General features: G+C 35.4%; 2 protein-coding genes across 4 annotated transcripts; one reads left to right on the top strand and one right to left on the bottom strand.

The window, feature by feature from the left end:
* Window positions 1-294: 294 nt before the first annotated feature.
* On the top strand, window positions 295-4,841 carry LOC109703889 (probable serine/threonine-protein kinase PBL19). 2 transcript variants are annotated; one of them, XM_020224617.1, is made up of 4 exons: window positions 295-1,471; window positions 1,886-2,140; window positions 2,890-3,012; window positions 4,155-4,841. In XM_020224617.1, exons 1-4 carry the CDS (start codon window positions 1,091-1,093, stop codon window positions 4,581-4,583), a joined length of 1,188 nt encoding a protein of 395 aa, XP_020080206.1. In that variant the 5' UTR covers window positions 295-1,090; the 3' UTR covers window positions 4,584-4,841. The 2 variants fall into 2 exon arrangements, with proteins under 2 accessions (XP_020080206.1, XP_020080205.1); XM_020224616.1 differs by having other exon boundaries at window positions 299-1,471; window positions 1,886-2,146.
* A 980-nt stretch (window positions 4,842-5,821) lies between these two features.
* Window positions 5,822-12,709, bottom strand: LOC109703886 (novel plant SNARE 11-like). Of its 2 annotated transcripts, none has more exons than XM_020224612.1 (10): window positions 12,267-12,709; window positions 11,449-11,541; window positions 11,200-11,293; window positions 11,051-11,088; window positions 9,132-9,226; window positions 8,202-8,281; window positions 6,990-7,046; window positions 6,801-6,893; window positions 6,634-6,708; window positions 5,822-6,170 (listed from the first exon to the last, which is right to left on the bottom strand). In XM_020224612.1, exons 1-10 carry the CDS (start codon window positions 12,338-12,340, stop codon window positions 6,081-6,083), a joined length of 789 nt encoding a protein of 262 aa, XP_020080201.1. In that variant the 5' UTR covers window positions 12,341-12,709; the 3' UTR covers window positions 5,822-6,080. The 2 variants fall into 2 exon arrangements, with proteins under 2 accessions (XP_020080201.1, XP_020080202.1); XM_020224613.1 differs by lacking the exon at window positions 12,267-12,709 and adding an exon at window positions 11,710-11,747.
* Window positions 12,710-14,875: the final 2,166 nt, after the last annotated feature.

Below are 14,875 nucleotides of genomic sequence, written 5' to 3'. Positions count from 1 at the left end.
TCTCAGTAAAATACAAAAGATTTGATAAAAGAATATATTACACGCAATTAGAATACCTTTGACGCTAAAAAATATAAGAATTCTATGGCATAGTATATCATTCTTGATACGTTCTCGTAGTATACTACAGCACTTAAATTCTTATTTATTTTTTTTATTTTAAAAGAATAATAATAATGAAACATAGACTTTTGTTGGTGCATGATATGTGTGAAAGCATCTTGGTGCAGGCAAGAGTTTGAGTTTCACTTGTAGCTGACTGCCTTCATCCTCCTTCATGTGGGTGGGATGAGGGGGGTTGGATTTTTCTTCTGCTCTTTTATAACACCTCTTTTACTTGTTTGTACATGGAGATGGTGGTGAGTTGAATTCTCCTCCTCTCTTATTAAAGGCTTTCTTGTTCTTCTCTGCTGCTTCTTGTGGGTCTTCTTCTGCTGTTGGTCCTCCTCCTCCTCCTATTGCTTTTTTTCCTCCTTGGACTCCTCACCTCTTTATTATCCTGGTTTGGTTTTTATATTCACCAACCAATTATTCTTGCTTTTATTTTTTGTTAAAAGATATTTAGAAGGAACAATCACACTCCTCCCCTTGTTTTTTTTTTTTAAAAAAAAAAATCCATTTGTTTATTCTCCTCTGGTATCTTCTGTGCTTCTTTCACTTCTTTTTTGTTAAAAAAAGATTTTTTTTTTTTTTTTTTGTGGCCCCCTTCTAGTAGTTCTTGCTTGTTCCTCATCTGGGTTCTCTTCAATTTTCCTTTTTTTTTTTATTTTCCCCTTCTTTCTTTAATCCAGAATTTTTGTTTAATTTCTTTGTTTTAGGCACCTCTTTTTTCCATCAAAATTTTGGTTGTTGTTCCATTTCTCTGTAGTTTTTCCTCCCCCTTTTTTTTGCTTTTTGTTTTTTTTTTTGGCTTTTTTGGCTTTGTGTTTCAAAATTTGAGCTCTCTCAAGAACCCATCTTTGTTTTGTTGGTGCCCTTTAATTTTTTTTTTTCTTCACTCTTTTATTTAAAAAAAAGAAAAAGAAGAAGAAGCAAATGAAAGCAATTGAGTGGCACAATTAAGCCAATTTTGTAGCTCAATTTTGGAGGCATGGGGTGTTTCAGCTTCAGGAAGAAGCAGAAGAGCAGGCAAGAGAACAAGAGTGGGCCGACAGCTGCGAATACGCCGGCTCCGGCCTCGAACATTAGCACGAGCCGGTCCGACGATTCGGGCGCCGGCCAGCCGACGAGCAAGTCCTCGGCATCTAATTCGTCGCAGCGAAGCATACCGGCTTTGTACGAAGAGAGGGCTCAGAGGCTCCGCGCTTTCGAGCTCGACGAGCTCAGAAATGCTACCAATGACTTCAGTAGGATGCTTAAGATCGGAGAAGGCGGTTTCGGGAGTGTTTACAAAGGTTTCATTCGTCCCCCCGATGGTAAGGGGGATAGGATCGCAGTTGCGGTAAAGCAACTCAATCAACGCGGTTTGCAGGTATTCTTTTGTTTTTTTTCTGGATCTTCATCACTACTTAGAACAGTTGGTCACGTCGCAGTGCTGTTATTATATTCAATGCCCATATGAGTGATCGCATTGTAGTTGAGTTTGCACGCAAAATTCGTTATGTACGGAAGAAACTTTGATAAATTCTGGTATAAAAAGAAACAACAAGTAGAATGATGTTCCATCACTTTGTCGAGCTGCTTTTCATTGTCGTTGCGTTGGCGTTTGTCCAATCAAACTAGGACCACCTGCGGAATCTTTCGAATATTTAATTCGCGTACGCGGTCTAGTTGTGCAGTTCATGGCCTTTGTTTATACAACGTCTATTAAGTGCTACATTCATCGTTGCAACGTCTATTATACGCCACTTGTTGTAAACATATTAAATTGTCAAACTACTTTTAGGGCCATAAGCAGTGGTTGGCAGAAGTTCAGTTTCTTGCGGTAGTTGAGCACCCAAATCTCGTGAAGCTTATTGGATACTGTTCTGTCGACGGTGAAAGAGGGATCCAAAGGTTGCTGGTTTATGAGTACATGCCAAATAGGAGCTTGGAAGATCATTTGTTCAACCGGAATTATGCACCTCTTTCTTGGAATTTGAGGCTACAGATCATCTTAGGCGCCGCAGAAGGATTGGCGTATCTGCATGAAGGTTTAGAAGTTCAGGTCGTTCCAAAACTTTCTTTCTCGTTATCGATTTTTTGTTCCAGGGCAATTTAGTCTTATCTGACTATTCATGTATATGCGACTTAGTCCGACTGGAGCTTCCGAATGTTTGATGGAGTTCTTCGAAGAAGCTCTAGAACTTTTCAGTAATATATCCGCTACAGCTACTTGTGGCAGCAGAAGTTTGAAATTAGAGATTTTGCTTTTCGGGCCCGAAAGCTCTTCTTAGCTCCAGAAAACAGCACTAGATTCAGTTAGCCAAATGCCTGTCTTTTCAAAGCGTCCTGTTGCGCAGTAGAGAAGATAGGCCAGACAGGCTCTTAGACACCATCACTTGATCAAACAATAGACCCCTGTACATCAAAACAAAAACCGACCTTTCCTCTGCTGATTTTCAGTAGTTGGCGTAATTATATTCGACAGTAGTACAGTACCACACATTCTATAGGAAGCCATTATATCCTTCGATCAACAAAACCCTTATCTTTATTATGGCAAATTGAAGTTTGCGCTCGCTGATATTTAGCATTTCATCTGGCATTGGTCTTATTGATACGATTCTCTGATGCAATTCCATTCTGTCGGAAAATTTTAATACCAAAAGTAATTATTGTTTGAATCAGCTCCTTGTTTCTGTTTGAAGTGGTATTTCTGCTTCTGTGCTCACTTTTATGGAGTTACTTTTGTTCTCTATACTAAGGTTTAAAACTTCAAGAGTTCTTACAGTACTTCTCTATTTGTAGGTTATATATCGTGATTTTAAAGCATCCAATGTTTTGCTAGACAAGGAGTTTAAGCCAAAGTTGTCCGACTTTGGCCTTGCGAGGGAGGGACCGACAGAAGGAAATACACATGTATCTACAGCGGTATGTCCACATTTTCACGAACAGTCTACTGGCTTAATCACTTCTAGCGCAATTATAAAGTGCTTTTCTAGTTCAGTCGGCTTCGACATCAATATAATCTCTATATGTTTCTAGCATTCAATACTTGTACCCCTTTTTTCCCTCCCTTTCCTGTTAAATTTCTATTTGGACCAGGGCACAAGTAAAAACCAAAACAAAGTTGCGCTTTTTGACGTCTTTTATGTAGCGTTAAGTAGTGGAGTTTCTACTTCTCGGTTAATAGTTATTGAAGTGCTGAATCAGGAGATGAAATCGATGAGTACAACAATTTTTGGATGTAAGTAAGTAGATAAATGGTTTCGTCCTACTATAATGTTTTATCTTTGCTCTGCCCTTTTTTGTTGTCACAAGACATGCCGTATATTGTAGATGTCTCTAATAAGCACCAGATGTCTATTCAAAATGTAGTTCCTGTTTGGCCTGGCTTTACAACGAACTATTTTTATTAATAGGCTTAAAAAATATTATAATTATAAAAATAGTCCTTTAAAAAATTTAGTTACAAAACTTGATTCGCCGCTTTTTAAATGCGGTAAACCATTTACCACTTTCTCAAAATGTTACAATTATTTAAATGCGGTAAACCATTTACCACTTTCTCAAAATTTTACAATTATTTTTATTATTTAATGTTATACATCTTTTGGAGTTCGGATTTAGAAAAAATATAGATTTGATAAAAAACAGTGAATGATTTACCACTTTTAGATTCAGCGTTTCCTAAATATGGTAAATCATTCACTGCTTAAGCCTAATTTTATAAATAGAAGTTTTGAATGCCTATTTTTACAATTAAAAAATTCTGTAGGATTAGTCGCGCAGAAACTCCCTTTTATAACTCTATTGGTGGAATATTCAATATTCTGGACTATGTTATACTGAGAAATAAAAGCAACAAAAAGTGAAATCAAAGGTTAAGTTTTTTGTACCCACTTTTGAATTGTGCTATAGTTTGTGTAGTGTTTATGCACCTTTACCATCTCTTCCCAATAAATGGTGATTTTTCCTTTTCTAGAATTTTTCGACAGCACGATGAGAAATTAGTTAGACCCGTTGTTCGCATCCATGATGTTGATTTTATTTTATTTTATTTAAAAAATTAGGTGGTAGGGACTTATGGATATGCGGCCCCCGACTACATCGAGACCGGACATCTCACTACGAAGAGTGACGTGTGGAGCTTCGGTGTGGTTCTCTATGAAATCCTCACGGGCAGGCGCTCGTTGGAGAGAAACCGCCCGACAGGCGAGCAGAAGCTTCTAGAGTGGGTGAGGCAATATCCTGCTGATGGCAGGAGTTTCTTCATGATACTGGACCCAAGGCTGAGACATCAGTACTCTCTTAAAGCCGCAAGGGAAATAGCGAAGCTCGCAGATAGGTGCCTTGTCAAGAACGCCAAAGAACGGCCGAAGATGAGCGAAGTCGTAGAGGTCTTGAAGCAAGTCGTAGAAATGGAGCCGACGGAAGCGAACTCTTCTAGGGGTGATTTGGGTAAGGGGAAGAGAACCGAGACGGCGCATCCGAGGAGGTGAAACCTTTATAACAGTCGAAGTTTCTTTCTTTTTTCTTTCCCCCCCCCCCCTAAGTGCAATAAGATGAAAATATGTTTTTGATTTCTTTCTATCTTTCTTTCTTTCTTTTTGGTTGACGACAGTATAGCTTTACTGTTCTTATTTCTCAAGATTCGGAAAGTTAAAGAGTATGATTGTTCTTGTAAGTTTTCATAGAGTCCGCGGTACTGGATGATGGTTACTTTTAAAATCAAGGCTATTATGCTTATTGATGTGCCATAGTGTTGTTTAACTTGATTTTCTCCGCATTTTTGTGCATTTGAAAGGAGCAGTAGGATCAAATTGTACTTACAAAATAGCGGAATCTTAGTTACAAAAAACAACACCTTTTCCTGATGTTCTTCCTTAACTAGCATCTGTAAAACTCTACACTGCCCTTATTGTGGTTTGAATAAGTTCATAGCTAGTTATAGCTTAACTAAATGTGGATCTTAATTTGATTTTTTTTTTTCTTTTTTTTTAGTTTTGTGGTTGCAAAGCACTTGGATGTAGCATAGTTTGGAATAATCATAATTCACATGCTTGTGCTTTGCCATTTCATCAAACCATCTGCACATTTTGTAGTAATAATGCAGCAGTTTTCTGTAAAACTATTGCATTGTCAGCCCACCTCTTGCTCAAATTTGAATTCCAATGTTCAATTAAATAGCAGGAACTGTTATTTCATGTCCTACTCAAAACTTCTTAGCTGCTATAAGAACAGAAACAGTTCTGTTTTAAAAATACACTAGTTTTTTTAGCTCCAGCAGTAGCAGAAGTTTTGAACTAATGATTGGCTTTTGGGGGGCTGTAAAGCTCAGTTTTTTTTTATTTCCCAAGGAGTCTAATTGCTGCTGGTTTAGTCAGAAAAGTTGTTTTCAGTGTTAGACCAAATGGCCACTTTATTTAATATTTTTGCTCACTAGCTTCTTTAAAAAGAAAAGAAAAGTAAAACCTAGCATATACACACACACACACACACAATTCTACTTTCCCTTCTGGGATAAAACATCATCAGTGCAATCATTTTCAACAGGAAGGGTAGCGTAAACATGCCGATAAATACCCATCTGAATGTTTCAACAAAATGCTACTTGAGATAATGTTTCCATAGAGAACTCCATTAGTTGGCACACAGGTTGAGAGCAAACAAGTCTACTTATGAAACTACATATGGTCAGAGTCAATGAGTATACACACCATCATCCAAGATCAAGATAAAAAAGGTCAAAAGTGTCCTCTCTCTTCATACACAAGCACGCAAGGATCTTTTGTTCCAATCCAAACCAATTGCAGCACACAATAAGATCTGTATATGATTCAGAAGATACGAAAATAATAGGAGTAAAGAGAAATAAGGAACAAGAAATAAATTACAAGTGACCAAGTGTATTATCCTCCCCAAAGAGTGAATCACTCGGCGGGGAAATGGAGACGCGGAAACCGGAAATTGGATAGCTTAGAAGAATTGGAACTTCGCTAGTCACTTGGGGCCCAGAGGAGTCTTCTATTGGCCGGTGGAGCAAGCCCCGGAATGTCGCGGATGTCCTTGTTGTGTGGGTTCACAATCTGTACATTATTTTGAAGGCATTTACAGTAATTTCGTGAAAATGAAATAAGAAGGCAACTGCATACAACTACTAAGCTTTTAACTATATGAAGATGCATAGAAAATCTAATGACTGTTTAATATAACATTCTAGTTGGCACGGATGTCAACAAATAATCCCTGGGTAAAAATGTAAAGGCCTACATGAACTACAACGCATTTTAAAAAATGGTACTGAACTTTAGAATCTTGATTGTACTACTTAGCTTCTAATAAAATTTCATTACCAAAATCCTGTCATGTTAAAAATAGGTAATAATATTATAATAAAAAGTATTAATAAAAAGTAATAATATTATAATAAACTGGTCCAAGAAGCAGAAAATTCCGTTGAATAACAGTTTTACTAGTTCTTTGAGTTTTGATTTCGTTCCTGATATGTAGCGCTGAAAATAAATCAAAATTGACATCTAGCTGACTCACCTTTACAATAATGATTGCAATCACCCCGATCACTATGAGGCAGAGCATGGCCATTATGCAACGATCAGTTGCAACCTTTGTGTATCAAAATAGAAAAAGAAAACAGTTAAATCAGGCCAAAAAAAGAAACCCAGAAAAAGCAAAGTGGAGGTTTTCGAAAGACAAACCTGTCTTCCTATCTCTTTCACCAATTTAGATGCCTTTTTAATGGAAAAATGGATCGAATCCAACTCATTGACAATCCTACTCATTTGTTCCGTCTAATAAAATTAAAAGACATAACAAATCAAATCATTTGTATCACCAGTCTAGAAACTGACTAAAAGCTTGAATAAGAATCAGGATCGATGACATGCCTGCGCTTTGAGAGCAGCTGCAGTTTCGGCTCCAACATTGACGGTGTCTTGCACAGTCTATAATATATTATCAATTGGAGTAAATTAGGTTAAAGGTTACAAAACACGAAATTGGATGATTTTAGCTGAGAAAATGAGGAAACATTCAGTCTCTCTTCGAGGAGCTATTTCTCGCATCTCAGCAGTACAATAGTCAACTATGGAGAACCATCTTTCATGAAACTTTGCAGTTTCTATTAATCAACATTGTGACATTGTCCTGAATTTTGTACCATTGCAGTATTTTGGAGATTAAAATCATGGAGTATAAAGAAAAGAACTTCCACAGATGAGGAAACAAATTAATGAAAGTTAAACTGCAATGTGTCACGGCCTTAGCGTTTCTGTTCGCATAGCCCGTGCGGCGCCCGCCTTCCTGCTCGAAGATGGGCAAGCCTTCGTCCCTATTGCTAGTCCGGACTTTCGTGTCCTATGACTAAATATGTAAAGGGAATGACAAAGAGAGAGAGGCAGAAGTTCACTCAAAAAACTAAGTACTACACTACTTAGAAAATGAGAATTACAACTCACATACACACTCTCTCTTGTGTGTTTTGGCCTTAACCAAACCCCACTACTTATAGGCCTAATGAGCCTTTTCAACTCACCCACTAGCCACATAACTCACCCACTATTGCCTACATAATGAGCCCTCATAATTGCCAAAAGCTCAAGAGTCATCCATAACTCCCATGAGTTTCATAACCCTTGAGTTTCCCACAGCGGGTTGGGTTTGGGTCTCCTTGACAACCCGATTCAACCCGAACTCGCTAAGCAGATTTGGGCCACTGTCAAGGAGAAGTCAACGGGAAACATTTTGTCTGTGACAAATGGCATATAATGAGCAATAGAAGGTGGCTTGAAGCATAAATATAGATAAAAAATTATTGGCGACGTAATTTGATGGAAAAGAATCTATTCTTCTATATACTTCTTGAATCATGAAACCTCATTCAACAAGATTAAATATGATGATGTAATTTCTTTCATAATATTTTGTGAGTGAAAAGGAAACAAACTGTTTGCAGTTACAGTAGCATAACTTATTCAACCAGTGAATTTAGACTGGAACATGAGATCACAATGTGTACCATGACTAACAAGAGGAAGAACAAACTTAATCACAATCACTTAAGCAGATAAGTACTCATGTTCCCACATGCAAGGACTAACCTTCTTTGACCTTTCAATAGCCTGGTCGGTCTCATCCAGCATCTGGTTTCCATGGTCCATTAATTGTTGATTAGTCATAGCTGCACAAAAAAATTGCGATAAGATAAAACTATATCTGCACGTACTAAGTTACAGCATCTATTACGTAAATCCTCTGGAAGTTCTTGCAAAGAACTTAGGTCATTGCCGTTAACATGAGCTGGATATTTATGTATTATTTAGCAAGTTTACTTTTCACTAATTCAGTTTACATTGTGTTTGACTTCGCCTCTGGGTATGTAGCTTTTTAAGGTAAAACACGTAATTTGCTCAACTATATCCTTGTTAAGCCTAGAGAATTTCAAGTGTTTATTGTATATTACATTTGCTTAAAGTATGAAATCGATATGTTACATTAGCTTAAGCTTTTGAGTTGCCTTAAAAGAGTTATAGCTCTTAAACTTGTAGTTGACTCCTACAATCAGACAAAATTGATAAGTGTATGTATAAGGCTCAACATATAAAAGCATCTTCTGACGAAAAGATAAAATTTCTTCAAAATCATATTGACTTCAATAAATAACAAAAAAGAATGAAGTAGAAAATCAAATATTGACTGCAATAAATGACAAAAAAGAATGCAGTATAAGAAAAAAAATATTTGATTTTCTTTCACAAATAACTGTGCTGCTGGCTTATTTTATAAGAATGTACGAATATAACGGTGCTTGTGAACAGAAAATAGTCTGCTTACGTGGTCATCTGATGTTCAAACGTTATAAAGAGTTATAAAATAGCAAATACGAAACAAATGTAGATTACTGAATTGCTGTGTTTTTTGCAAACTTACTATTTGTGATGTATACGAGTGGACCAGTTTAAGATATCGGAACCATTTAGTTACAATTCTTATCATAGTAAACTAATGTACCATATCAGAACATCACTTACATGATGCTAACAGGACATTTTCTTCACCGAAACCATTCTCGGCGCTAGGGCCATCAAATAGATCAACTCGTTTATTCTCGATACTGCTTGCTTGTCTGCACTTTCACAGAGAAAATGGTCTGCTAAGTAACAGAAAAATGGTAAACCAGCTTTAAAGCTAATAAAAAGGAGAGTTTACATAGGGAAATAAGGAAAGAAAACTGTAAAAGTGTGATTAGAATTCAAAGAATAACTATTTTAAGAGTAATCTCTCAAAAAAAAAAAAAAAAACTATTTTAAGAGTAGTAAACTATAATGTAGCATTGGACATTGCATAGCAGAGCAGATTATGGTGTTCCCATTGACTGGCCTTATAGAGAAAACATATTACTGGAAAAAAGGAAGCCACAATACTATCAGATTAAACACCAGGGTAATTATCTAATGTTACAGGCTCGTCTAATCTTAAATGTTTTTCTTCTGATGCTAAGTAATCTATCAACTTCTATCAATTAATTGATTGGAGTATAAGTAAACAGTGGATACTATTGCAGGTAAAGATTAATTAGATATATGTAAACTCTTCCTATATAAAAATGATTTCTACATCAAATGATTTTCCCTTTTCCCCTCATACATGGTATCATCAGTTAAATCTACTCAAATTCGACAGCATGCGCACCCATCTTTAATCAGTAAGCCTTTTAACATATCTTGGCTATTTAAGACTATCTTGGTTATTTGAACTATAAACTCATCAAATTTGCAAGTGTGAAGAACAAGACAAAATCATGCAAACAAAATTAAGAAACTCTGGATGATTAGATAAAATCAGCATTGTAGCGTAATGAGTAATGGATCTGAAAAGTTAGTTTCCCAAATCAGCGCAAGCCTAAAGGACTTCAAACTTATAATAGATAAAACAGATAAAAGTGCCTGTTATTGACTCCATTCAATGAGATAATTGCAAAAAAAAAGATCACAAAGATATAAAGAAACCCGTGAAATATCTAAGCAGCATCTTCATTTCCATTGTACCATAAGGCTTGTGAAGAATGCTACTCCACACAATTCGTGGAATGAATTGGAGCAACAAACAGCCTAGTTCCAAGTTCAGGTCTTGCATATTGATAACTGCAGGGTCTCAAGGATGGATTTCTTATCAATTTCACTACATACTGTAATATCTACACTAAACAGCTAACTTCCTTCAACGGTTCAACCCATATCACTTCATAGTTTTTTGTAATGAAAATGAAAACAATTTTCAACAGCGCGAGATCCCCAGCATAAAATCAGAATCAAAGTACACAAAGGCCAAAAAGTACTTTTCCTAACTATGTATCTTCATGATATACATCATCATAGTACCATATGACACCCTCCAGCAAACAAAGATATTAGTTGAACAGTATGACTCCTTGCAAAAGCCAACAGAGCGAATGCTAGCAACGCTTTATTAAAACATAATTCCATCTGTGAAACTATAAACCAGGATAATGTAATTACAGCTCCATAAATGTCCTCCAATTACTGCTCCTTAAAAGACCTGTTTGCATTGTACTGTCACACAATGATAAAGTGACGACTCCCTCATGGTATTATCCCTGTAAGGACATCTTTTTTACGGCAAACAACCTACAGTTGGATTCCCTGATTAATGTTTTCTTATATTTCTCCTATAAGTCCATTCATTTCCATCTTGAGGCAAGTATTACACTCCCTGCATATTGATTGAGGTTCTGAGTCGATGCTATTAGAATAAAGTATAAACACAGTATTCAAGATCAAAAAATAGCATTGCAACCAAGAAAACTTGTGAGCATGAAGTCTCCAGTCAAACAATTAAATTACAGAGTCTTGATAAGCATACGCATAAATGAAAATTGTTAAAGAAAAGAGACATCAGCATAAAATTAGTCCAAGAGATAAAAACTCACTGTTTCTTGAGAGCGACATATGAGTTTAGCTCTTTAATCTGCAGAGAAGCCAACCTTCCAATTAGTAGAACATAAAGTTAAAGATAGATCTACTAAAGAATATGTCATATTAGACTTTTCAGGTACTATATAAATTTATGAAATAGTACCATTGATTGTTTTTTATCGTTAATCACTTTGACGGTTTCACGAGTATTTCTGCTCTCCTCCTCCTTCATCACTCTTTCAAACTCTTTGATAAGTCTAGAAAACAACCAAAACATGGAATTGGCACCAGCAGGAAAAACAAACGCGAGAAAATGCATCAACTCTAGAACTATATAAAGTGAACAAATAAAACAAACTGTACAAATGATCAAATCGGAGAAGACAAGGCTAGAAAATTGCTGCAGGTGTACCTCTTACATTCCCGCATCTTATCAGTAAGTTCTTCCAGTTGCCTACTCCGCCGATTTGGGTCTTTAATTTTCTCCAATTTCTGAAACCCATTTCTGCAAAATATTTTCCAATTTTCAGACACCATGGTTACAGATTACACCGTTGAAGTTTTACAACATAATCCATCAGACCCCTTACATATCTAAAATTAAAAATAAATCAAGTAAAACTATTGCCGCTAGAAACCAAAGCATAATCTTCTCCTAACTTCTCTTAAGTACCTCTCTCATTGCGATGTTTTAGCATCAGAATCAGAAAGGTACAAAAGTATGTTAATTATCTGAACTATAACACATTTCGAAAGGACCACCTAACCTTCAAAAGCTTTGATTTTTCTACCTACCCGTCCAATTCAATGATGTGAATCTTTAATTGATTCTTCCACTACAAAATTTGGATTCTGAGCGATTCAATTAGAGTATTTCACGTGATTCACTTGACCATATTGCCGTTAAAGCAATCGGGTCCCCCAAATTTTGTCACAGAAGAGTCATCAAATAGCCCAAATCAAATAAATCAAAAGATTATATATCAAAATCAAAACTGCTGAGTAGTCATATCGAAACAGAACATTCAACTCCATGAAAAAGTGCTCCTTTTGTCTCTTTTTTTCAGGAAAATGACATTGTTGCGACCAATGAATGTTCATGAACGTTGACTCCCATGCAAAAAATTCAATTTTAATGGAAAATGATGTTAAGAACCCTGCCATTTAGCCATTACCCCCCCCCCCAAAAAAAAACTAAATTAGAGATGGAGGGGGGACTAAAATTCTTACGATAATGCGCGAAAAATATCGTTGATCTGGCCCTCGATCTGGGCGAGCTCCTCGCTAATCTCCGACAAATCCATCCCTCACCAATTCGAACGGCGCAGCGAAATCAGATTCGAATCCGCTGCTCTCGGTTCAAAACTCCCAAATCCTACGAAATTGTCCCCAAATCGACGCCAAAATCGCCAATGCACGCCAAAATCGTCACAACCGCATCGCGATCGTCGCTAGGGTTTCCGAAGCCGATCGAGATCGCCGCGTCGGGATCTGGGGATCCCCTCCAATCGATTTTCTAGGGCAATGCGGTGGAGGATCGGGATCGGGATCTCGTCGGTGAGCGCACGAAACCTCCTCCCGGTTTGGGGGTGGCTTCGGAGGTTTTCGAATAGCTCGGTATATTTTTTTTCTTTTCTTTTTTTGATATTGGTATATTTTTAAGCAAATTTTGGGGATTTTTTTAATCGAGTTTCTTAGATCGGAAAAAGCAATTAGTTTTGTTGTGTTGTGTGTTGACTCATCGATCGATCGTGAGTGATTGGCTTATTTCGCGAGGATTTGCTCCATGTAACCGTGACACGTCACCGTCGTGGGACCCCTCGGAGATGCACAAATTTGTGCAAAATTATACTAGTATATAAAATAGAGTTAATTTTATTCACGTATCTATAAATATAGTAAATAACAAATAAATTTTTATAAAGTTTAACTTTCATATATTATTTCTATAAAAATTCTGATATTTTCAAATATTTTCCTACCGTTAGAATTCGTTTGAAACCATAGGTTAAATACTTTAACCTGATTAGTTTTTGACATTTTTACCTCTCTTGTATTATACAGTTATAACTTTTAGAGAGATATATTTGTGATAGCAAAATTAAAAATATAAAAAATTCTCTAATGGTAACAAACCAGAAAGATATATTTGAAAACATTAGAATTTTTGTAAAGATACGTCATTCACTATGTTTGCAGAACCTATATAAAATTAACCCAATAAAATATAGGGTTATATTTTGAATTTAGCTACCCTAAAAAAAAAACAATACAAATAATCCTAGTAAATTTATATTTGAATATATGGCCCTCTTCTTGCCACCTGAGTGTTACGTTTGTATTTTTAAGTTGAACACAGTGAATAAATTACTGTATTTAAACATGGTGAATGAATTATCATGTCATATCCACATTTTAGTCCTTCCTTTTTAATTTAGGGACGAAAAAACATAAAAAGAAATACAGTAATTTAATTACTGTGTTTAAACACGGTGATTGTATCACCATTTTCAACATAAAAACGACACCTAAGCGCTCGTGTGGCAAAAAGAGGCATTTTTATGCAAATATAAATTTATTAGAGCCATTTATAAAAAAAAAAATTGAGAGGGCTAAATGCAAAAAAAATCCAATATATAGAGGCTTAAACTAGAATATTAAAAGTTATAAAGAACTATTTTGAGTTAACTATCTAATTTTTAAAAAAGTTTTAATTTTACTATCCAATTTTTTAATTTGTTTGATTTGAGTTAGTCAGCAACACTTTGACTTCAAAAATTGAATATGTTGGTTAGTTTTACAGATTTACTTAGCATATTTTATATAATTCTCACAACTATAAATTCATTAAAATAAATAATTAGTTTAAATTTTGAAATTAAAATATTATTTACTTACTCAAATCAAACAAATTTAAAAGTTGATAATCAAGTCAAAATTTTCAAAGGTCAGAAAACTGATTCAAAATAATTCATAGTTTAGATAAATTTTGTTTATTTTTATCCTATTTTTTTGTAGCCCTATTAGTGATGTAGCTTCTAAATTGACGATATGACTGATAATTATATTTCGTAATTTGTAGACATAATTTACTAATAGGGCTAAAAAAAAAAGATAAAAATTATAAAATTTTATTCTATAAAGTTTACATAATTTAAATCGTATTTAATGGTGTTGAAAGTCAATTCGTACGCTCTACCTTGAAAATGATTATGTTTTGTGAAACAATCGTTGTACTCTAAAAGCTTAAGCTGTTAAAGAACGGTGTTTAAACATTTTTATATTTAACACTTCCCCTCACGTCTGGGCTCGAAACTTTTTAATCGGCCCATGACGTGGGCTTGAATTAAATGGGAGGAAATTAATATACTAGGAGCCTGACGTGACTCGAACTCAGGACCTCCTGCTCTGATACCATGTGAAACAATCGTTGTACTCTAAAAGCTTAAGCTGTTAAAGAACGGTGTTTAAACATTTTTATATTTAACATGTTTAATTTCAATAGCATTTTAGGTTTTTTTTTTTGAATCTGAACTAATCAAGCAATCAAGCAATTCTCATTATATTTCCTGGAAAGGTTATGCTCATTATAATAAACATAATTCTAGCCTAATCTTTAGAATTGTTTTTTTTTAGGGAAATTGCCCGAGAGCGAAAATTTATTTAAATAAAATAAGATGATACAGAAATAAAAAGGTCATCAAAAGAGGACCACATTGTACATTTTTTACTACACAAACATCAATTGACTAGTTGATCAGCTTGTATACCATTTCTAGAGAAGCGAGAATTCCATCCAAAAAAAGACGTGACATGCGTCGACAAAGGATTGAAGCGTT

The sequence above is a fragment of the Ananas comosus genome, unplaced genomic scaffold, assembly GCF_001540865.1.
Source record: "Ananas comosus cultivar F153 unplaced genomic scaffold, ASM154086v1, whole genome shotgun sequence".
Taxonomy (NCBI): Eukaryota; Viridiplantae; Streptophyta; class Magnoliopsida; order Poales; family Bromeliaceae; genus Ananas; species Ananas comosus.
The sequence above is the reverse complement of the archived record's forward strand: the minus strand, read 5'-3'. Positions and strand labels throughout refer to the sequence as shown.

What these genes read in the sequence shown, in the direction of transcription:
- LOC109703889 (XM_020224616.1), top strand. Translation starts at nt 1,091, where the DNA reads ATGGGGTGTTTCAGCTTCAGGAAGAAGCAGAAGAGCAGGCAAGAGAAC. An exon ending in TCAATCAACGCGGTTTGCAG is followed by an intron (nt 1,472 to 1,885) that starts GTATTCTTTTGT and finishes AACTACTTTTAG; the next exon opens with GGCCATAAGCAGTGGTTGGC. An exon ending in ATGAAGGTTTAGAAGTTCAG is followed by an intron (nt 2,147 to 2,889) that starts GTCGTTCCAAAA and finishes CTCTATTTGTAG; the next exon opens with GTTATATATCGTGATTTTAA.
- LOC109703886 (XM_020224612.1), bottom strand. Translation starts at nt 12,340, where the DNA reads ATGGATTTGTCGGAGATTAGCGAGGAGCTCGCCCAGATCGAGGGCCAG. An exon ending in AAATGTCCTGTTAGCATCAT is followed by an intron (nt 8,282 to 9,131) that starts GTAAGTGATGTT and finishes TTTTTTGTGCAG; the next exon opens with CTATGACTAATCAACAATTA. An exon ending in CAGCTGCTCTCAAAGCGCAG is followed by an intron (nt 6,894 to 6,989) that starts GCATGTCATCGA and finishes TAATTTTATTAG; the next exon opens with ACGGAACAAATGAGTAGGAT.